This window comes from Myodes glareolus, chromosome 22 (genome assembly GCF_982192425.1).
Source record: "Myodes glareolus chromosome 22, mMyoGla1.1, whole genome shotgun sequence".
NCBI classification, from domain to species: Eukaryota; Metazoa; Chordata; class Mammalia; order Rodentia; family Cricetidae; genus Myodes; species Myodes glareolus.
The window spans coordinates 35,431,833-35,456,135 of NC_142047.1; the positions used below are offsets into that span (position 1 = coordinate 35,431,833).

The window sequence follows — 24,303 nt, forward strand, 5'->3', positions numbered from 1 at the left end:
AAAAAACTGATTTTCTTAAATTAAGGTTTTAAAAAAATTATTCATAATTATGTAGGTGGGAGATGGGGTAGAGGGATGTGCATGCACGTGCGTGCAGGGCTTGTGAAGGTTATGGGCATCAGATAGCCCTGGACCTAGAAATACAGGCAGTTGTTAGCTGCCTGATGTGGGTGCACAGAACCTAACTCTAGTCCTCTGAAAGAGGAGTATGGGATTTTAACTGCTGAGCTAGCTCAATGCTCATTTTAACAAAGGTTTTAAGATACCTGGCTAGACGCAGAGACAGATGGATCTCTGTGAGTTCAAGGCTACCATGGTCTACATAGTTAGTTTCAGGACAGCCAGAGTTACATAATGAGACCCTGTCTCAAAAAACAAAAACAAAAACAACAAAAACAGCAAGAAAGAAAGGAAAGAAGGAAGGAAGAAAAAGAAAGAAACAAACAAACAAAAAAACCACAAAACCCAAAAAAGATACCTGGCTGACATATTATTTTCGGGTAGAAGTGGGATTTCGAGAACTTTTGTGCTGGCAATTATTATCTCTTGACTTGCAGTAGCAACTGTCTTTCCAGTAATACGATGCACCTGGTAAAACGCGTGAGGTCGTAAATATCGATCATCAGCTGTTCCAATAAACATCTGTAGATTTATTGGCTTTTCACTATAGCCCAGGAGCTAAATGAAAAGAAACACAAAAGTACATTTCATTATCCGCACATTTTATAATAAGCTTAAAACAAGCCAATTATATTTATATCTTATTATTGTATATAAAAGTATTATTACAAAAAAGACAATAAAAGTAATTCCAAATTTTCTCTTTAAAATTTTTCTTTTATGTACATGAGTGTTTTGCCTGCATGTATGCCTGTGCATTTCTGTGTGCCTGACGCCATCAGAGAACAAGAGAGCACAGGATTCCCTAAAACTGGAATTACAGAGTGTTAGTCACCATGTGAGTGCTAGGAATCAAAACTGATATAAGTGCCAAGATATATGGCACCTGAGTAACAACGCCCACTGTTGTCTTCTCTCCTCCAAACAAATGTGTACACACAAACATACATAGAGACAAAAGACTACATGTAGTCACGTAATTAAAAACAAGTTCACATAACCGGACAGCGGTGGTGCACGCCTTTAATCCCAGTACGCAGGAGGCAAAGGCAGGCAGATCTCTGTGAGTTCGAGGCCAGCCTGGTCTACAAGATCTAGTTCCAGGACAGGCTCCAAAGCTACAGAGAAACCCTGTCTTGAAAAAGAAGGATATATTTTTATATGGTTCAGAAAAATTAACTTAGAGAGTTTTGTACAGAATAAACATATATTCTATCACTGAGCTGTATCCCATAATCCCTGCAAAGGCTTTTTAAAAAATCAATCTGCAAGAATATATTTTCCCCTTGATATTATTGTAATATATTACATTAATTTGTTTTCATATGCTGACTTACACTTGCATTTCTCAAATAAGTCTTATTTGATATACAATCCTTTTAATGTTCTGTCAGATTTGGTTTGTCACTAATTTTCTGACTATACTTAAATCTATAATCATAAAGACAAATATTTTTGGCCTTCATCCCTATCAGTATGTTTTTGATATTTATTTATGTATTTATTTTTCAGAACAAGGACTTGTTATACAGGGTAAACTGGCTTTGGACTTGCAATCTTTCAGACTTAGTCTCCCATTCCCACCGACCTCCATATATACATGAACTGCCACATATGGCTTATTTTTTTCCTTTAAAAAAGAGAGAAACACTGGGTGGTGGTGGTGGGCGTGGTTCATGCCTTTAATCTGGAACTAAACAGTGAAACCCTGTCTTGAAAAACAAAGCAGGGGAATGGGGGGGCGGGCTGGAGAGATGGACTAGTGGTTAAAAGCACTGGTTGTTCTTCCAGAGAACCAGAGTCCAATTCCCAGCACCCTCATGACAGCTCACAATTGTCTGTAACTACAGTTCCAGTGGATCTGATACCTTCACACATATATGCAGGTAAAACACCAATGCACATAAAATAAATAAATCTATTATTATTATTTTATTTTTTACTTTTTCCAAAACAGGGATTCTCTGTGTAAGAGCACTGGCTGTCCTGGAACTCACAGATATCCACCTGCCTCTGCCTCCCAAGTGCTGGGATTAAAGATTTGCGCCACCACTGCCTAGCAAATAAGTTCTTACAAAAAAAAAAAAAAAAAATCACAGACAAATGAAGACGGTTCAGCAGCTAAACGCACCTGCTGTTAAGTCTAACAGCCTAACATCCTGAGTTCCATCGCCAGACCCACATATAGTAGGAGAGATGCAAAAGTTGTCCTCTGACCTCCACATATGGGCACCATGGCATGCCCATTCTACATACACATGCACACACAATAAATAAATAAATGTATTAATTTTTAAAAATTCATAGTCCCTCACATCATCCCTATCCTCCACTGAAATCTCTCTAATGGCTTTCTCCTACATCCAGAGTTAATTCTAATCCCTATGATGGTTTACATGTAAGGGCTATGAGATGTGGACCCTTGCTGTTCCTACCTTGTCCTATGCCTTCCCACAGTCCTACTGTCAACATGCTGGTTTTATTACTTGAACCACTGCTCATTCCTAACCTCAGACTTCATTATTTATTTACTTATTCATTTATTTATTTTGGCTTTCTGAGACAGGGTTTCTCTGTGTAACAGTCCTGGCTGTCCTGGAACTTATCATGCAGACCAGGTTGGCCTTAAACTCACAGAGATCCACCTGCCTTTCAGTGCTGGGATTAATGGCCTGGTCCATCATGCCTGGTTTTAATCTCAGGATATTAATATTTAGTATTTTATCCCTCTTAAATGTTTTCTCTGATCTTCATATTATCCTCCTCCCTCATTTCATTTAGCTTTGTACAATTATTAGTATCCTCAGAGAAACCTACTTTTTTATTTACATCTCTTATACTGCTTCACTATTTTTCATAGCGCTGACTGCTATCAACATTATTTTAAATTGAGTTATTATCTGCTCTCCTGGGAACCACACAAGCACCAAAAGTAGAAACTGTCTTATTCATCATTTTATCCCTTTTGTCTTTTAGTGAGAGTCTAATATGGAAGCAGTCTTATTTATTGAAATGCTACTATTTCAGCCAGGATTCCATATATTCTAAGTGACATTAAAGAACAAGGGGCTGGAGGCTGGAGAGATGGCTTAGAGAATAAGAGCACTGTGGCTGCTCTTCCAGAAGTCCTGAGTTCAATTCCCAGTAATCACGCTATGGCACCTTCTTCTGGCCTGCAGGGATACACACAGACACAATACTATATTCATAATAAATAAATAAATTTAAAAAAAAAAGAAAAAAATAAGCCTTATTAAAGGCTCAGCAGTTAAGAGTACTTATTGCTCTTACAGAGTACCCAAGTTTGGCTCCCAGCACACATATCAGAAGGCTCACAGCACCTGTAACTCCAGTTCCAAGGACTCTGATGCTACCTACTTTCTAGCCTCTGTGGGCACTACACATATTTAGTGCACATACATACACACATATAAATCTTTAAAAAGACAAAATATGCAGCATGTGTTAAATTTTAAGGAATTAAATGAAGTTCTTAGAAGGTTTAAATTTATTCTTAAAAATGTAAGCACATTAAAAAAAATTACTTAAGGTTGAATTTAAAAAAAAGAGAGAGAATGGGGCCGGACAGTGGTGGCGCACGCCTCTGATCCCAGCATTCGGGAAACAGAGCCAAGTGGATCTCTGTGAGTTCGAGGCCAGCCTGGACTATAGAGCTAGTTCCAGGACAGTTAGGGCTACACAGAGAAACCCTGTCTCGAAAAACCAAAAGAGAGAGAGAGAGAGAGAGAGAGAGAGAGAGAATAGAAAGAAACATAGACACCATTTGGAAATCTGAAAACACTAAAATCAAAGTTTTGAAATTTTAAATTAGGGTAAAGGCAGGAATATAACAGAAACTATGAAAAAGTTATAAATACAATGAATCTTAGAAATCCTAAAGAGTTATTTGTAATTGACTACATACAGCATAATAAAGAAAACAAGTCAGAAATTCTAAGCTTCAGTACCTAAACGATGATGGCATTATTAACAAATAAAGTATGACTCTACTACAGTAAGTAGAAGGGATGATATGACAGAATCAAGGAAAAATAACTCCTTATGATATTTTTACTTTTTAATTTTTCTTTATTTATTTGTTTGTTTTTGAGACAAGAGTTTCTCTGTGTTGCCTTGGCTATCCTGGAACTCGAGCTGTAGACCAGGCCGGCCTCGAACTCATAGAGATCCACCTGCCTCTGTCTCAAGTGCTAGGATTAAAGTGGTGTGCCACTACTGCCCAGCTCCTTATGATAGCTTTGTAAGACTCAGAGAGAGAATCCAGTGCCTTGGTGGTGGTGAGAAGATAATTTCTCTTTTCAAAGACCTTGCCATGCGCCTGCTTTTCTGTCTACGGCATCAATAACCTTTCTAATAAACTCTACTTACATCCAAGAGAGTCTACGTGAGCAGGAAGTTTCAAATGAACATCACTGATTCCTACCCTACATGCTGTTGACCTCCCCCCATGCCAAACAATCTAGTGTGCTAATGTGTTTCCAGCTTAATGGTCAAGCTGAGGATGTCTGTTTCCTTCTGTGGTGTGTGGCAGAGTATGAGTTTAAACAGAAATCATGTAAATCTATATCTATATATTAATCATATAACACAATGTCCAAGAAGAAATGCAACTAACAAGAGAAAAAGGACATCAGTAACTATAAGGTACCTACTATTTACCAGTGAATACCAGCATTCTGCTTATTGTGGGAACAGTAATTACCTAACACCAGATAACAAGCTACTCCATATTTATAAACTCATGGTTTGGTCAGTAATTTAGGCTGGAATCAGCTGAATTCTTTCTGGTGTGTGTACTTTTGATGGTTGACAAGGTGGATCAGCTTCAGAGGATGAGCTGGTTGTCAACAGGATTATTATTATTTTCTCTTTTATAATATCTCAACCTCACTACCATACTGTCATGTTCTCACAGTGATCGCATCAAACCAAGATTCCATGGCCCGAGTCTATGTTCCAACCTGAAGATAAACTCAGGTTTGGACACAGAGTGGCCCAAGAACACTTTTAAGTATTACAAATCCATAGAAGATCCTAAGGATCATCTCCACACAGTCACTCCTGTCAGCTGATATCAACAGCCACATTCTCAAAAGACACGGAACCTATTTCTAGCTTCAGATATGCAGCATCCTTCATGTTCCTGCCTCCCAGCAAGATGTCAAAGGGTAAACTGAGGCTACAGTAGCATCTCTTGGGCCTCCTAAGCAGAGACCAGGACATTTCAATAGACCCTAAGAAGGCAAGCGGGTGTTTCTGGTTTTTGGTTGTGAGCCTTAACAGCTGAGCCTTCTACCCAGTTCTGGCTTTTGTTTGTTTTGTTTTAAAACAGGGTCTCAGGTAGTTCACACTGACTTCAAACTCATTATGGAGCAACAGTTGGCTCTGAACTCCTTGAGTGCTAGAACTACAGGCATGCATCACTATGACAAGCTCTGATACAGAGGTTCTTCCAGAGGTTCTTCCCACCCCCCAAGATAGGGTTTCTCTATGTAACAGCTCTGGCTATCCCCAAACTCACTTCTGTACATCAGGCTGGCCTCAAACAGAGATCTGCCTGCCTCTGCCTCCCAGTGCTGGAATTAAAGTCATGCACCACCCCTACCCAGCTAAGACAGCAGTTCTTAACTGTCCTAATTCTTCGATCCTTTAATACAGTTTCTCGAGTTGTGGTTCACTCCCTACTATAAAATCATTCCATTGCTATTTCATAAGTGTAATTTTAATTCTGTTGTGAATCATTATGCAAATATCTGTGCTTCCTGATGGTCTTTTTGGGGTTGCTATCCATAGGTTGAGAACCACTTGGCTAAGAGATACACTCTTTTAACTCAACCATAGCATTACTGCACAATTAACATAAGCCTTGATATTTAATAACAATATAATACATAATATATGTGCTATGCCTTGAAAAAAAATAACACTGAGGAGGCTTTCCTCTTCTTGTTTGACAGTATGCACTGATAATATTTTAAGACCCAATATGGTATTTACAGCTGCATCAAGGTCCTCTTCGGGTTTCAAGGGGCATTGCACACACATAGTGCACAGACATATGTGCAGACAAAATACCCATACATAATAATAATAATAAATTAAATAAAAAGAGAGACTAGTGGCTTTTAAATAACATATAAACATCTTCAATCCTATTCCCCTAGCAAATATGTACTTAAAAAAACAAGATGTTAAGCCTGGCAGTAAGCCAGAAAGATCTCTGAGTTCAAGACCAGCCTGGTCTACTAATAAAATTCTAAAACAACCAGGGCTACACAGAAAAATCCTGTCTCAAAACAAAAAAAAAAAAACCCAACAAAATAAAAATTCAACCCAGCATTTTGTTTTTGCATTAAAACTATATGCATGTTACAGATGAGCCATATTTTAAATATGTACGTACAACCTTTTTTCTTTATCTTTTCATCTTTCTTTCTTTTCTTTTCTTTTGTTTGTTTGTCTGTTTTTTTTCGAGACAGGGTTTCTCTGTGGAGCTTTGGAGCCTGTCCAGGAACTCCCTCTGTAGACCAGCCTGGCCTCGAACTCACAGAGACTCACACGCCTGTCTCCCGAGTGCTGGGATTAAAAGGTGTGTACCACCACCACTCGGTCTTTTTTCAATTTTTGAGATAGGTTCTGACTCAGCAGCTCAGACTGGTCTTGAATTTGAGGCAATCTTCCTTCCTAAGCTATTCAGATGCTAAGTTTACAGGTATGAACTACTATGTCTAGCTTTATCTGTAGATTTTAATTATATTTTCATAAAATTTTGTTTAAGCTAGCGTTAACCAAAACCTTTTATATTAAGAGTCACTATGCCTCTTCCCTTATATATTTGATCTTAATTAATTACATTTTTATTAAACTTTCTGTTTGAGCTAGAGTTAATATATGCTTTTCATGTTAAAATTAGGTTTAGGTGATTATAACAGAAAAATCCAAAATAACTGTAACTTAAACATTTTAAAATAATGAAGTTTATTTTCCATATTCTATAGGTCTTTTCTATTGGGTCAGTCAGTACATCTAAAATAAATCCTTCGGTCTCTCATCTAACAAGAGAATAAACTTACTTCAAGTATTCTGGAAGTTAAAAAAAGGTATCATACATAGGCTTTACTATTTAGTCTGTAAGCTTTCAGGATGTCTCAGTCAATTAGCATTTTCAGCAGATCTACCAGGGTTGCCCTCAAAACCTCTAATTCACGTCCTAATGAAGATCTTTACATCATCTACTAAAATTACTAGCACTGTTGCATGACATGATAGAAGTTATCAGCTGGTCTACAACAACCACAAACACACTAACTATCTAGGAAGCCTACCCTTGTTTTTATAGACCTTTTTCAAATTCTATCGTTTTCCTCCTCGTCTCAGATCCCTTTTCCAGAGACATGAGTGTCTCAAAATCTTGACATTACCTGGGGCTCTTAAGGTACAAAAATGAGTTGTGTTCTTTCATCCCACCAAAAGGTTCAAGTTGCAGCTGTCTTTCATTCAACTAGAGTAACAATGTGTAATTTACTATTCTCAAGCAGAATTTATGGCTTTCTGTAAATAACTTTAAAATTTACAATAAAAAAATCTACAAGGTCGGGCGGTGGTGACACTCAGCTTTAATCCTAGCACTTGGGAGGCAGAGGCAGGTGGATCTCTGTGAGTTCGAGGCCAACCTGGTTTACAGAGCTAGTTCCAGGACAACTAGGGCTGTTAACAGAAAAAAACCTGTCTCAAACCACCCCCCCCGAAAAATAATCTACCAATATTTTCAGTTGTAATTCCTTTCAACTGTTTTGTCATAAACAGATTAATAAAATTAAAATTTTAATTGAAAGGAAACTAGTTAATAAAACATAAAATGTTCAATATGAACACAGTAAAAAAAAAAAGGCCTAAATAACTAAAGAAGAAACTGGGAAGGCACACATATACATATGTACACATGGAGAAATTAAATGATTTTCTTTTGATTCTATAGCAGCAAATGAGTTAAGTGATTATGCCACACACACACACACACACACACACATACATAAAACAACACACCCCTCTACCTCACTTATAGAGAGACAAAAAGTCAAGGTAGAGAATGGCTATATATTCTACTTTAACTGAGTCCATTTAATCCTAAAATTCCTGTAGAGTATATGACATTTTTATTTTCCAGTCTACAGATGAAGATTGTAAAACTAAAAACACATACAAAATAAAAAAAAAACTAGAAACTTTTTGAAACTCAATGTTAATAAATGCTTCCTTCTACTACCTATTGTTCTTTCATATTCAAATTGTATGAAATCAACAGATCAACAGTTCGGCCAGTGATGGAGGAAACAACTTCAGCATTTACCTCTAAGTACTTGAAGAGAACAGCATCCACCTTCTATCACTAGAGTCTATGTGTAAGTTTAGTACATTAAAGACTCTACATCATTGTTGAGTGAATAAATTTTGGAATAAGAGAGACAATTTCCTAGCACAAAATAACTCAAGACTGGTAAATATTGAAACAATAAATACTAAGTACCTAGCCAAAATTATGTAGTTAAATCTTTAAAAAAAAATACAAATTTAAAGATATTCCTATCACATGACAAGTGGACCAGCACCATCTATCAAAGAATCCTTAGTCACATTAGATGACTCATATTCATACCAGCCTGGCAAAGATGTAAGCCACCTGTCCTTTTCACTTTGATAAAATAAACTACTGCTGTGGGAAAGTAATCATACATATAAGATTTCAAAGGGAATATATATAAATATATTTCATAACTCATACTTCACCAACATCTGCTTAAGTACATATAATACAGCATAAGAAAAACAGTTCTGCTCCTCTGCATCTCAGGGTTTTAAAGAAGAATAAACTAGTTAGAGTATCACCTTATCCCATCCCAGAAGAAACACATATGTTATACACTATCAATAAATTACTACTGTTAACATTATTCTCTAAAATCGTTCATGTACTATCAGTACTCTCCTAGTCAGGCCACCCACTGTAGTGTGAAAGAAAGTAAGTCATTGTTTGTTATGTTTCTATATTGTTTCCATAGCAAAGGTCTGTGCCTGCTTAATTTAACTTAAGCTGGAAGGTTGAAGCCTGAAGGTCACTACAGGACACTACAGCAGCTTTCACAACAGTTCCATTATCAGTCCTGTCAAATTATTCAGGGAGGGCTCTTGGATTTGACTATATCAGAAACATTGTACTAGAAACAACTGTAGAGATACTAAAAATACAAAATTAAAATTTCATAATATAAATCAGTTAAAAGTAAAAATGTGACAAAACAAAAAAAATGTTAAAATGTACACATAACAATATCATATAAAAATCATCACTAGAGTCAGGTATGGTGGCACACACCTGTTATCCTAGCACTTGGAACACAGGCAGGAAGATCAGTACTTCATGGCCATCCTTAATTACACAGTGACTTTTAGGTTAACCTAAGCTACATGAGATCTTGTCTCGAAAAATTAAAACAAATCATCACTAGCCAATGAATCTTGACATGATAAAATACGAAGTCTAAAAACAAAATTTTAAACCTTGTTTTTCAAACTACAGTAATTTCTAAAATATTTTTGCCTCAGGCTAGGAATTCAGTCATACAGTACTTGTGTAGCATGTATGAGGCCCTGGGTTCTGCCCCTAGTACAGCAACAAAAAAGAAAAGAAAAAGCTGACTTGCCAATGTTTATTCTATACTCTCTATTTTTATTTTTGAAACAGGGTCTCACTAAGCAGACCAGGTTAATCAAACTATATAGTATAAGATTTTTTTTTTCCTTAGCGAAAGTTACAAAAATCCCAATGGGTCAGCATCTTGATTTCATGTGTATGCATTTATGTATTTACGTGTTGTAACATGCACTTACAGCAACGAGCTGTATTAAAAACCACTGGCACCAGTATAATTGCTAACTATAGTCCCACACAGTTTCCACATATTTCATATGCATTCTTGTATGTTTGTTTGGTTGTATGCATTTTTATCACAGGTAGAGATTTAAGTAATTACTACACTGGTAAAGATATAGACATATTCCATTACCACAAATACATTTTCTTGTGCCGCCCCTTTATATTAACTATTTCCTGCTAACTATTAATTTGTTCTGTCTCAAAAGTTTACTTAATTTGAGAAACTATATAAATAGAACCACAGTGTATATAATGCTGTGAGTTTTTCTTTATAATGCTGTCAGTTTTTCTTTTCAACCAACACCCTTCCATAGAGAACCATGACAGACCAAAATTACTATGGAGAACCACAAAAGTTGTTGCACATATCAACCATTTGTTCTTTCTAACAGACAGATGGTGGTACCCTATAAATATATTAGAGGTTGTTTAGCTACTAATCTACTTGAGTTGTTTCTAATTTGGATTCATTAACTGCTATGAAAATTGGTATTCAGGTTATTATATGTTTTCTGTTTAGTTTTTCCTTTTGCTGTTTATTTATTTTTTTCTTTAAGGTAGAGTCTCACTTTGTAGTTCCTGGAACTACATGTCCTGTTGTCCTGGAACTCATGATACGTCCCAGGTTGACCTTGAATCCACAGTGATCCTCTTGAGCTAAGTATTCTGTGCTTTTGTTTTTGTTTTATTCAGACAGGGTCTCACTCTGTAGCCCTGGCTAGCCTTGAACTCACAGAGATCCTTCTGTCTCTGCCTCCTTACTGCTGGGACTAAAGGTGTGAATCACCACTCTAAATCTTCTGAAGGTTGGGATTACAAGTAAGGATCACCACCAATAGCTTAAGATTCAGCATTTCTTAGTAACTATTTTCTTTTACCTTTCTAATTTATTTATTTATTTATTTATTTGTGTGCATTGGTGTTTTGCCTGCATATATCCTGGAACTGGAGTTACAAACAGTTGTAAGCTGCTATGTGGGTGCTGGGAATTGAACCTGGGTCCTCTAGAAGAAAAGCTAGTGAGTGTTCTTTATCACTGAGCCATCTTTCCAGACCCAAAGTTTCATTATTTTTTAATATTATCGTCCATTCAAGTGAAAAATAAAAATATCTTGATTCAAAGCTTTAAAATATGAGACATATCTGAAAGACACCAAATAGGCAAATTTTACATAATTTTATTCTAGTTAAGTTAAAAGAAAATAAATATTTTAATCTCTCTACTATGGTTTATGTATATGTTCTCCAAAGACCTATTTGAAAAACCCTTGGTTGCCAATATGTGGTGATATTGAAAAGTGGCAGAACTTTAAACAGTGGTGGTTAATTGGGGAAAAAAATTAGTTTACTGGATATGGTTGGGGGTATTTCTCTTTAATGAGTTGTTTATTTTTATTTTATGTGAATTCGTGTTTTGTCAGCATATATGTCTGTGTGTGAGTGTTGGAGCCACTGGAAATGGAGTTACAGATAGTTGTCAACTGCCTTGTGGGTACTGGGAATTGAACCCAGGCCTCTAGAAATTCAGTCAGTGCTCTAATCCCCTAGACTCTATGAGGTGAGGGTCTTCCTCTGCCATGTGCTCCCACCATGGTATACTGGCTCACCACAGACCCCAATAAAAATCAACAAAACAATCAACAAGAATGAAACCTCTAAAATGAGCCAAAATAAGCCCTTTCTCACTACAACTTGATGACCACATGCATAATATCACAGTGATGGAAAGTTTACTAACCTACAATCCTCAAAAACTTATGAGGCAAGTGATGGTGGCATAGGCCTTTAGCCCCAGCACTTGAGGAGGCAGATGTAGGAGGGTCTCAGTGAATTCAAGGTCAGCCTGGTCTACAAAATGAGTTCCAGGACAGCCAGGACTGCTACACAGAGAAAGCCTGTAGCGAAAAACAAAAAATAAAACAAAACAAACAAAGAGGGCTAGAGAGATGGCTCAGTGGTTAAGAGCTTTGCTTGCTCTTCCAAAGGTCCTGAGTTCAATTCCCGGCAACCACATGGTGGCTCACAACCATCTGTAATGAGGTCGGGTGCCCTCTTCTGGCCTACAGACATACACACAGACAGAATATTGTATACATAATAAATAAATAAATATTTAAAAAAACAAAGAAAAAAAACGGTTAAAAGCACTTGCTGTTATTACAGAGAACTTAAGTTCAGTTCTAAGCATGCACACCCTGAGGATCACTGCTTCCTCTAACTACAGTTTCAGGAGATACAGGCACAGACAAGTAGGCACAAACAAATACACATAAATAGATTTTAAAAAATTAACTGATCTTTCCTGACAACTATCTAGTCTTCCACTAAATATATATTCAAGAGAAAGGTGGGGGACAGGAAAAGTGAAATGTTACTAAAATTTATCAGATGTTGTTTATTTTTCAGAGTGACAAATTTTGGATAATCTATTGCATTATTCTTTCTACTTTCTGCATGACTGAAATCTGCATGTTCATATATGTGTATTGTATGATGTGAACGCACACGCAGTTCCTTTATCTATTTTCTGCCTTACTGCCTTGGGACAAGTTGTCTCACTGAATCTGAAGCTGGATCTTTTGACTAGGCTAGGCTGGCTGGCCAGAAAACTCCTGAAATCAGCCTATCTCTTTGCCCTAATATTGAGAGTTACAAGCATATGTATTTATGTCTGGCTTTTAAAGCCATTTTTTGAAATTCAAACTTAAATCTTCACGTTTATAGAATATGCTTTTTCTCCAGAGTCATTTCCTTAGTCTTGTATTACTTATATTTTAAATGAGCATGTAATATATTTATAAACACAATATGCTCTTTTTTTCTGTGTTTGCTTTTTGAGACAGGGTTTCTCTGTGTAGCCCTGGTCGTCCTATAACTCACTCTGTAGACCAGGCTGGCCTCAAACTCAGAGATTCACCTGCCTCTGCCTCCCAAGCGCTGGCCACCACTGCCCAGCACAATATACTCTTTCTAAAATCAGAAAAACAGTAATTTGATCAGCAACATCTTATTTTCTCTGATGAAAAGTTAGACAGAAAGGTTTCTTCTAGACTAACAAAGAATATTCAATGCAGAAGTATGACCATATCAACAAGCAGACGAAAGAGGCTCACCACATTTGCTTTCTCTTTTCGCTAAATCAATATATTCATTCAATCATTACTATGTGCACAGATCTATGAAGCAAAGCTCCAAAGTTTCATACCTTCACAACAGGGTGACCACCAGTAGAGGCTTTCACTGCCCCACGGCTACCTTCCGTTTCATAATGGGCTCGATGATGAGTTTTAGGTTGCACTTCTATTTTCAATTCACATTGTCCAAAGTGAGTTGGTAAAGGCCAGTCTAATGGAGGTAATGAAGATGTGCTATAAACAAAACACACACAATTTCACCATATTATCAATGCTAAGCAGAGATCCAAAGCATCTCTTTGCCAGTTCCAGTACTTTTTCCAGTGGTTTTTGCAACAGAGTATTCCAAAACCAACTTCACTTAGTAAGTTATAGTACCAACTATGGTATGTATTTAATAGACTATCCTTTTAAATTAATTTATTTATACTTTATTTATTGGTTTTTTTTGAGATAGAGTTTCTCTGTGTAGTCCTGGCTGCCCTGAAACTCACTCTGTAGACCAGGCTGACCTCGAACTCCAGTCTAGGCTGAGATCCACCTGCCTCTGCCTCCCGAATGCTTGGATTAAAGGTGTGTGTCACTAAAGTCCCATGACTATTCTTTTTAATGAATAAATAATTATAAATAATTCTTTAACCTGAAGATTAAAATATATTGTTTCTACATTTAGTATTCTTTTTTATTTTGAAAAAGGACAAACTCTGTAACGATTTGTAAATTCTCAACTCTGTATATAACCATAAAAGCAATCAAAAGACAGTAGTTCAGCTTCTTAAAGATATCTATTATCTGTGTGTGTGTGTGTGTGTATATATATATATATCAGTATCTCTGTAAGACTAAGTATCTTTTTTAATGTATATGAGTGTTATGCCTGCATGTATGTCTGTATGCCATGTGTATGTTTAATACTGCATAGGCTAGAAGAGGGCGTTGTATCCCTTGGACAGAGGTTGTCAGCGGACAGGTAGATGCTGGGAATCGAACCTAGATCTTCTGGTTTTGTAGAATATTAGTTTAATGTGTGTTACATTTGCTTATGTTGTGGGATATTTGTTTAATAGTACAAAGATGTGTTGTATTCTTTTATGTTGCATTTATTTAACTCTGCAAAGTTAGGTTACTTTGTCTGCCTAAAATATTTGATTGGTCTAATAAAGAGCTGAACATCCAATAGCTAAGCAGGAGAGAGAAACAGCCAGGACTGGCAGACAAAGAGAATAAACAGAAGAAACCTAGACAGAAAAAGAGAGGAGGAGCAAGAAAAGGAGGAGAGGAGGATGCCAAGGGTCAGCCACACAGTCAGCCACAGAGTAAAAAAGAAAATCAGAATAAAGAAAGGTAAAAAGCCCAGAGGCAAAACATAGTTAAAGAGAAACAGGATAATTTAAATTAAGCTGGCTAGAAACAAGTGAAGCTAAGGCCAGGCATTCATAAGTAAGACTAAGTCTCCATATAATTATTTGGGAGTTAGGTGGTGGGCCCCAAAGAGTTTAAAAAACAGTAACAGGAAAAACAAAAACAAAAAACCAAAAAAACTACATTCTTAAAAAGCAGTAGGTACTCCTAATAACTGAGCAATCTCTCTAGGTCCCAAGCCTAAGGACCTTTAAAATCTAAGTTATTCTATTTCTTTCAGTATATATCTCTCCACCCTTGTGTATAGATCTGCAGAAATCAATCTATTATGCTTCTGGCCTCATCCACTTCCTATCATTTCACTCTTCTCTCTCTGAAAAACTGCTTACTATCTTAGGTATCCTCTGTATCTTGAAGAAAAATTTAGTTTCAGTGCATAACTGCCTAAAACAAAAACAAAACATCTGTAGTATATTTAAAAAGGTTAGTATTTCCTTGATTCATAAGAATTTAAACAGTATAATGACTGAAAGGTTAGTTTAGCTATATTGATACTGAAAATGTTATAAGGGATAGGGAGATTGTTCAACAGGAAGAGTGCTTGTCAGTCTTTGATGAGGGCTTAGTTTGAATCCCCGGAGCACACATATAAACCAGCACAGTGGCCCAAGCCTGTAATCCCAGAACTGGGGAGGCAGTGACAGGAGGATCCCTGGGGCTATCCAGACAACCAGGTTAAATGAGATCTTATCTTTAAAAACTAAGGGGAGAGGCAAATAAGGAATGAAGAAGACATCCAATGTCAACCTCTGGCCTCCATGCACACGTACATGCACACATGTACAAATACAGACCAAGAAAATGTTTAACTAGAAAATTATTTACATATCGACAAGTTAAACAGTAACAGACACAAAGCTCAGTTAGTAGAGTTCATGCCTAGCATGCAAGAAACCCTGAGTTTGAATCCTATAAAACTAGGTGTAATGATATATACCAGGAGGCAGGGGCAGGGAAATCAGAACTTCAAGGTCATTGCCAGTTATATAGTAAACTTGAAGTCAGTCTGAGTTATATAGGACCCAGTCTCAATGAAAGAAAACAAGACTGTCAAAAGTTTAAAAAAAAATTAAGTTAGGAAGGCCAAGCACAAATAGCATGTACCTATAGTCCCAGCTACTCTGGGAGGCAAGAATAGGAGGATCGCACATTTAAGGTTAACATGGGTCAACACAGGCAATATAGCAAGACACTGTCTGAATAATATAAGCATTTAAAAGTAAATAAATTGTGAGGAAAATGCTTGCCTTCAATAGGACAAAACTAGAGAACTCAGTCAGTAAAACACTTTTCAAACTATGCAAGAACCCACATAAAGGTGGAAGGAAAGAATCAACTCCAGAAAGTTGTCTCTGACCAACACACACAGGGCATGACACACATCTCATTCACACACATCTTTCTCAAGTGTGCCCATATACAACAATAAAATTGATTTTTTTTGTTTTGTTTTATTTTGTTTTCAAAGCTTGGTGAGCTCTCAAGCCACTAAGCAACCTTGTCTCACAAAACAAAATAATGACTCTAGGGAACAACACCCATAGCTGTCCTCTGGCCTCCACGTGAACACACACACGCACCTGTACACATACGTCTTCAAAATACGCAAATTCCCAGTTAATTTATTAGTAATATAATTCATACTATAACCCATCTGTACCATAATCTTTTCTAAATAAGGAAATTCCTTAAATGTCATTTACTATCATCTACAATGTATCACCTATATTTTCTTCATTTATATACCTTTAAATGTACCATTAGTCAATTTAAAAATACTTTTAAGACTTAAAGGGAAATAAAAAGGACTTCTATGTTTTTTGCTGGTAGAATTTATTTTTTTTAAATACAAAGAACAAGAAAGATGAGGGCAGGGAGAAGGAAAAGAGAAGGAAGGAGAGAAAAGAAGGAAAAGGGAAGGGGAGGGGAGAGGAAGAAGAGAGAGAGAAAGAAAAAGGAGAGGTTCTCAAACATAAACAGAGAACGTAGTTAGACAATGCAAATGATCTTTAAGCATGAAAAAACAATCAGCAGTCATTTCTATCAACTCACCGAAATATAGGGGTGTGGCCAGGCTTTGGTTTGCTCCAGGTAAAGGGTGAAGGAACTGAAAGAAATTGGTCACCAGATGAATCTTTCTTTAAAGGATACTGAGATCCAAGGCCATCATCTACTGAAGTCTCCCGGGATGGCGATAAGCTCCCTTGATCATCTGAACAGACCTCTAATTTTCCTGGTAGTATGGCAGCTTGATCTTCAGAAGTCTTCCTTGTTTTCAAAGGGATATCAGTCTCGACACAGTACTGAAATGGGAAAGGTGTAGGGCCAAGGCCTGATCCAGTGTGGACAGAAGCAGTAAGCCAGGTATCTTCTGTTACACTTCCCCTAGGGGAGTGGCCAGGGGAAGGAACAGGTGAGTGATGGGGTGAAAGGGAACCAGCATAACACACTTCAGCACTAGAGTGCCGTCGTTTACCACAGGGAGAAGTGGGCCTTGATGAGGGTCCTGAGGCTGGTCTGGGGCTCAGCCAATTCTCATCAGTGATACTGGATCTAGGAGAGTGGCAAGGAGATTGCCGAGGTGACAAGGAGTGTCCAGGTCCATACTGTTGCTGCCAGGAGTCTTCTCCAGGACAGCCTCCTGGAGAGCCACCTGGAGAAGTCAGAGGTGAGCCGAGAGTAAATCGAGCAGCAGCTTCATTCAACTCTGAGTCCACATCATCATAAATGTGTGAGAGAGATTCACAAGAAGATGCATCTGAGAACCAGCTCCTAGAAGAAAGGCTGCTGGCAGGACTAGGACTAAAGGAAGACTCCCGGTAGGATGGCTCAAGTGGAAGATAGAGATGATCTCTAGAAGGTCTTTCCAAATATTCCCTTTCTGGGTCATTTATCTGTAGGTCATCTTCATGTGCATCTGTTCCTTGATGACAGTTAGGAGAGATGGATGTAATTTGAATACTTGGGCACTCAAAGGGTTTGGGACCACCTAATGGACTATATTTAGATTCAGAAATATCACCAGTTTCTTCATAATTTTTGTGACCTTGGAGCTGAAATGATGGTGACAAAACAGAGGAGTGAGATTGCAGCAGTCCATGATGTGGTAAGCCAAGTGATGAGTTTAAAGTAGATGGAGGTGGATCTACATTAAAGATGTAAATGGATGCACAATCATCTGGCTCAAGATCTATGAGAGGGAAGGAAAAACAAAAAACCACCACAACCAAAAAAGTCAATAAAAGAAATTAGAAAATTCAAGTGTATAAATTACTAGATGAAAAAGTAATAACAATTCTGAGAGAAAAAAAAAATTGGACACCAAAATGCATGTCATTACCTCCAGTAAAGGGTTGGGCACAGTGATTCTATCTATTTATTGCAACACACAGGCAGAGGATTACTGAACATTCAACGCCTATCACAGCTATACAGTGGGTTTCAGGTCAGCTTGAGCTATTTCATCAAGCCATATCTCAACAAGAGGTGACTTCAAAATACATCTATTTATTTTTGCAGTTATGCATGACTATTATATATGGAAATATTATTATGTGACATTCTTTTTCTTTACTTTCACATTTCCAAAAATTATTCTCTGAGAATAGACTATTTTTTATAAAATGTATAGTGTGTACCTATATACTCACACACACAAATAAAAAAATTAAAGCCACAGAACAATAAGATAATATAAATTGAGTCAGCAAGATGGCTTAGTGGGTAAAGGGGCTTGCTGCTAAGTCCAATGATATAAGTTCAAGCTCTGGGACCCACATGATAGGAGAAAACCAACTCCTGCATTTTGTTCTATGACTTCCATAGGGGCACTTTGGCATATGCACACTCACACCATCATCCTAGAAAAAAAAATACTCTGAATTTAATTTAAAATTTCAGATATTTTACTATATTCATTTTTGTGTTTGCCTGCGTTTATATTAATATACCACATGGGTACAGGTGACATCAGATCTCCTAGAACTAGAGTTACAGAAGGTTGTAAGTAACTTTGTGGGTACTAGGAACAGAACCGAGATTCTCTGCAAGAGCAGCAGGTGCTTACAACACTGATGCAGCTCTCCAAGCCTCAAAGAATTTTTCTTTTTGGTTTTCTGAGACAGGGTTTCTCTGTGTAGCCCTGGTTGTCCTGAAACTCACCATATAAACCAGGCTAGCCTCGAATTCACAGAGATCACCTGCCTTTGCCTCTCAAGTGCTGGGATTAAAGGCATGATCACCACCACCACTGGCAAGAATTTTTTTTAAATGGTAGTGCTATATTTGGCAATTGCAGGTTAAGACTGAATGAAACAGTTTTTGAAAAGCACCTGGGACATTGAATGGTGGTGGCACATGCCTTTAGTCCCAGCACTCAGGAGGCAGAGGCAAATGGAACTCTGAGTTCAAGGCCAGCATGGTCTACAGAATGAGTCCAAGAAAGTCAGGGTTACAAAGAAACCCTGTCTGGAGTGTGGGGGTTGGGGGTTTGGGAGGGGGAGGCAGAAAAAGAAAGAAAACCACCTTGGGAGTTGGGAGGAAGTGATGGTTCATACTTATTTTTTAAAAATATTTATTTATTTATTATGTATACAATATTCTGTCTACATGCATGCCTGAAGAGGTCACAAGGCCTCATTACAGATGGTTGTGAGCCACCATGTGGTTGCTGGGAATTGAACTCAGGACCTTTGGAAGAGCAGGCAATGCTCTTAACCGCTGAGCCATCTCTCCAGCCCCGATGGTTCATATTTAAATCCTAGAATTTGGAAGGCAGAAGAATCACCAGTTCTAGGCCAGGGTAGGCCAGACAGTGAGTTTGAGACCCATCTGGGATACAAAGTGAGACTGTCTTAAAAAACAAATTGTAGGTTTTTACTAATTTTTGGTGGAGGTATGTTTGTTGTTGTTTGTTCTACCCTACCATTAACTTTGACTCTTACTCACAACATTTACCCTCTAGAGGTCTCAGTTTCCTTGCAATAAAACTCAAGATTTCTCTTTTAAGAAGTGTATATAATTAACACAAATATCTTCTTTCTCTGTAGTCATATCATCAGGAATTCATGTTTGCACATAGCAGAACAGGATGGGGCTGGAGAGATGGCTCATCAATAGAGAGCACTGGATGCTCTTCCAGAGAATCTGGGTTTGATTTGTTTTGTCTTTGAGCTTTTGGTTTGTTTGTTTGTTTGAGAGAGGGTCTCACTATGTTCTGAAACTCACTATGTAGACCAGACTGGCCTTAAATTCACAAAGATCTTCCTGTCTCTGCCTCCCAAGGGCTGGAATTAAAGGCTTATGCCCACAAACCCAGTGTCTGGGTTTGATTTGACTACCAGCACCCATACAGCAGCTTGTAAGTGTCTGAACTCTAGTCCAAGAGGAACCAATGTCCTCTTCTATGGGTACAAAGCATGCACATGCTATACCATTAGATAAAATATCCATACACATAAAATTAAATTAAAACAAAAAAGCCAGATACCGCTAGATCCTTTACCAAAACAGAAAATAACTGATTGAAGATTTTGACTTATAGTTGATTATTAATCTTCAAAAAATTAGAATTTTTAATTGATTCCTTAGCTAGGCATGGTAGCACACATGTATAATCTCAGCACTCCAGTTTGGGATAGAATTTAAGGCTAGCCTTGACTACCAAGAGAAACTCTGTCTCAAAATAAATAAGTATTAAGTAAAATAAAATCCACCCCTTGCTAGAATATAATACTAAGCAAGTCCTGCCAGAGACTTAAAACCATACTAGCAACTATTATATTCTTCATCACTACATAATCCAGTTTTTTTAAAAAACTCATTTTTACCTAATGTACTTTTTAAAAAAAAATCTTATTTTGAGTGGAAATCATTTATGAAAGACTTTATAGTTTCATTCTAAAGCAATTATTATACCAATGTTATTTCAGTGGTTGATTAATGCTGAAATTCATAGCTTCCTCCAAGTAAACTGTAGATAAAAAAAGCATATAAGTGATGTCTTGAGCAATGGATCATTGTGTATCAGAGCTTTCTGTGTTGGCATAAGAACTTGAACTCGAATCTCTATCAACTAATGAAAAGAGATGGGTATGGCTGCACATGTCTGTAGCCTCAACACTGAGGGCTGAGAGGCAGGCAGTTTCTCAGGAATTCCCAGCAGGCGAGCCTGCTTAGTTGAAATGGTGGGCTTCTGGTTCAGGGAGAGTCTCAAGGCTATAAGGTGAGTAGCAATAGAGGAAAACATCTGACATCCTCCACAAGCCTCTTTGTGCATGGGAGCATGGACACACACTTATAAACACACAGGCAGAATGTCTTAAAGTGGTATAAAGACACAAAAGATAATGTAATATACTGCTTCATCCTTTTCTTTGTGTCTAGAAGTCTCAACTCTGAAAATGATAGCAGCCACTCCAACCACACATTAACAGTCATAAGATTTTCAACTCTAGATGCAAGATGCTCCAGAACCATCTCAAGACTTGTTTAATTTTTTAAAAAATGGGGCTGGAGAGATGGCTCAGCGGTTAAGAGCACTGCCTGCTCTTCCAAAGGTCCCGAGTTCAATTCCCAGCAACCACATGGTGGCTCACAACCATCTGTAATGGGGTCTGGTGCCCTCTTCTGGCCTTCAGGCATACACACAGAATACTGTATATATAATAAACAAATAAATAAAAAAAAAAAAAAATGTTCTATCAGAGACCAGAGAGCCCTAGGAAAGCAGGCAGCAATCTGGAGAACATAGATAGCACAGTTCACGTCTTTACTAACAGTAAACCAGGGTTGGCAAAATACAGCCTGTGAACCAATCTGTCCGACCACCTCTTTTTTTGTTTGTGACAACCTACAAGCTAAGAATGGTTTTTAAAAGAAACTGTTTTATGAGATACAATAATGTGATTCAAATTCTGGAGTCTATAAATAAAATTTTATTGGAACTTGGCCACATTTAATTATGTGCTGTTCATGGTTACTGTCCCATAAAGATAGAGAAGAGTAACTTTGAAAAAACACCGAAGTAGATGCCACATTGTTGCTTGGGACACAGTAATATAGTTTTGTTGTTGTTTTGTGGTGCTCAAGACTGAACCTAGGGCTTTACAAATACTGGGCAAACATTCTACACAAAGCTATATATCCAGTCCTTTTTGTTTTGTTTTGAGATAAAGAAGTGTGGGGGAAAGAGTGTCTGTCCATGAATCTCTGACTTGTCTGCAAACTGCTATATACACAAAGCTGACCTACAACTCTCTTAAGTTTACCAGTCTTGTGTTGAACCTGCAGTGATCCTGGACTCTGTCTTGTGAAAAACACCAGTAATCCCAGAAGTTGGGTGGCTGAGACAAGCAAGACTCTGTCTCAAAACAAAAATAACAGTAACAATCAATCAATCAATCAATCAGTAAGTAAGCAAGATGAATATGGCATACATGCACATACTCTCAGCACCAGGAAGTGAAGCCAGAAAGATTAGGAATCCTAGATCAGCCATGGCTATATACACCTGGCTCCTCAGTTCAGTTGTTTTCAAATTTTTAGCAAGGCACAGTAGCGCATATCTGAAATCCCAGTACTCAAGAGGCTAAGGCAGAAGGACTGGCACAACATAGTGAGTTCCAGAATTCTGGGCTACAATCTCAAAAAGAAAAAACAACAAAAAGAATAACTATGGATTAAGCAATTCTTCCCAGTTATATATTCATGAAAACGTGTCTCTATAAGAACTTGCACACATATGTTTGTAACAGCATTATTTGAAATGGCCAAAGGGTGAAAAAAATCAGATAATTCTCAATATATTAATGGATAACCAAGCTGTGGTATATTCAATGAAATATAAAGCAGAACAAATAAGATACATTGTGGGACTGCATAAATGCAAGCCAAGCTACTTATTAGGCTGAAGCAACACAGTAAGAATCTTTCTCATTAAGAAAAGAAATGCCAGGGAGCTGGAGAGATGGCTCAGTGGTTAAGAGCATTGCCTACTCTTCCAAAGGTCCTGAGTTCAATTCCCAGCAACCACATGGTGGCTCACAACCATCTGTAATGAGGTCTGGTGCCCTCTTCTGGCCTGCAGGCATACAAGCAGACAGAATACTGTATACATAATAAATAAATTTAAAAAAAAAAAAAAGAAAAGAAATGCCAGCTGGAGAGATGACTCAGAAGTTAAGAGCACTGGCTGCTCTCCCAAAAGACCTGAGTTCAATCCCCAGCAACCATATGGTGGCTCATAACTGTCTATAACGGGATCTGATGCCCTCTTCTGTCATGCAGGCATACACACAAATAGAGCACTTATATAAATAAAAACATGAATAAATAAATCTTAAATGAAAGAAAGAAAAGAAAAACTAAGCCAGGTAGAGGTGGTGCATGCCTTTAATCCCAGCACTCTGGAGGAAGAAGCAGGCAAATCTTTGTGAGTTCGAGGCCAGTCTGATCTACACAGCGAGTTCCAGGACAGCCAGAGCTACACAAAGAAACCATGTCTCAAAAAAACCAAAATGAAAAAAAAAAGGACAAAAAAAAAAAAGGAAAGGAAATACTACATCTTGAGTTAAACTTAAAAACATTTTAAGTGAAAGGCATAAACACAAAGTCACACTGTTGCCCTTTATATTATATATCCACAATAAACAAATCCAGAATCAGGAAGAAGTGAAGGCAAACTAAAAAACTAATTGGGTACAAAGTTTTTTGGTTTTGGGTTTTTCTTTTAATGAGTAACTAACCATGCTCCCAAATTTCCACACCTCCCAAGTCTACTTTTTCTTTAGGCAGTAAATGAAATGTTCTGACAAGGTGAAAGGATGCCTAGGCAACCACACTGAAAACAGGATGATGAAATAAAGCCATTCTAAAACGCCTATACTGAAACCCTACGTGCTTTTCTACTCCCTTGGCTCACAGCATAACACACTACACTCTCTAGGCAATAGACTGGCAGACTTTTCACTTGGGAATCTAATAACCTAAGAAAAAGAACTACAGATAATGACCTCAAAGGTAAAAAAAAAACAAAAAAAAACCTATAAGGCCTACAGTTAGCAAACATCCTCGTGATCACAGAATATGATTTTGTTTGGTGCCCATTTTAAGTGATTAGCAGGTTACAACAACCACCACACAGCTGAGAAAAGCTTCAAAATTTAAAATAGTCAAGTCAGGCATAGTGGCACATGGCCCTAATCCCAGCTATCCAAAGGCTGAGGCAGAGAATCTCAAATCTGAAGTATAGTGAGCTTCAAGATAGCCTAAGCAGCAGAGCAAAGCCATGACTCAAAAAAAACAAAAAAGGAAAAACAAACAGATGCCCATTAAGATTCAACAAGCGCAGGTGTGGCAACACAAGCTGTAATACTAGTACTAAGGAAGCTGAGGCAAAGGATGTGAAACTCAGTGAGAGATCCTGTCTCAACATGGGAAAAAAAGACATACACACATCAGTGTACCAGACACACACCGCATATATGTAAAAACACCAATAGTGATTTATCTGTAGTCCCAGCTACTTAGGCAAAGGCCAGACTGCTTGAGTCCGGGAGCTTACTGTGAGACTGGGTCATATAAAAATATACTGTCTTTAAAACGGGTAGGCTAGGGAGATAACTAAGTAATGTCTGTGAAGGGTCTAAAGAGGGCACTGGAGGGGCTGGAAAG

General features: G+C 37.6%; 1 protein-coding gene across 2 annotated transcripts in view; it reads right to left on the reverse strand.

Annotated features, from left to right (window-relative positions):
• Nucleotides 1–24,303, reverse strand: part of Nfatc3 (nuclear factor of activated T cells 3) — a 78,584-nt gene that overhangs the window by 43,280 nt on the left and 11,001 nt on the right. For both annotated transcript variants that reach the window (XM_048437041.3, XM_048437042.3), the window contains exons 2-4: nucleotides 16,684–17,821; nucleotides 13,281–13,443; nucleotides 479–678 (exon numbers count right to left, since the gene is read on the reverse strand). In XM_048437041.3, the coding sequence (XP_048292998.1) occupies nucleotides 479–678; nucleotides 13,281–13,443; nucleotides 16,684–17,821 (1,501 nt within the window). The remainder of the gene's footprint in view (nucleotides 1–478; nucleotides 679–13,280; nucleotides 13,444–16,683; nucleotides 17,822–24,303) is intronic.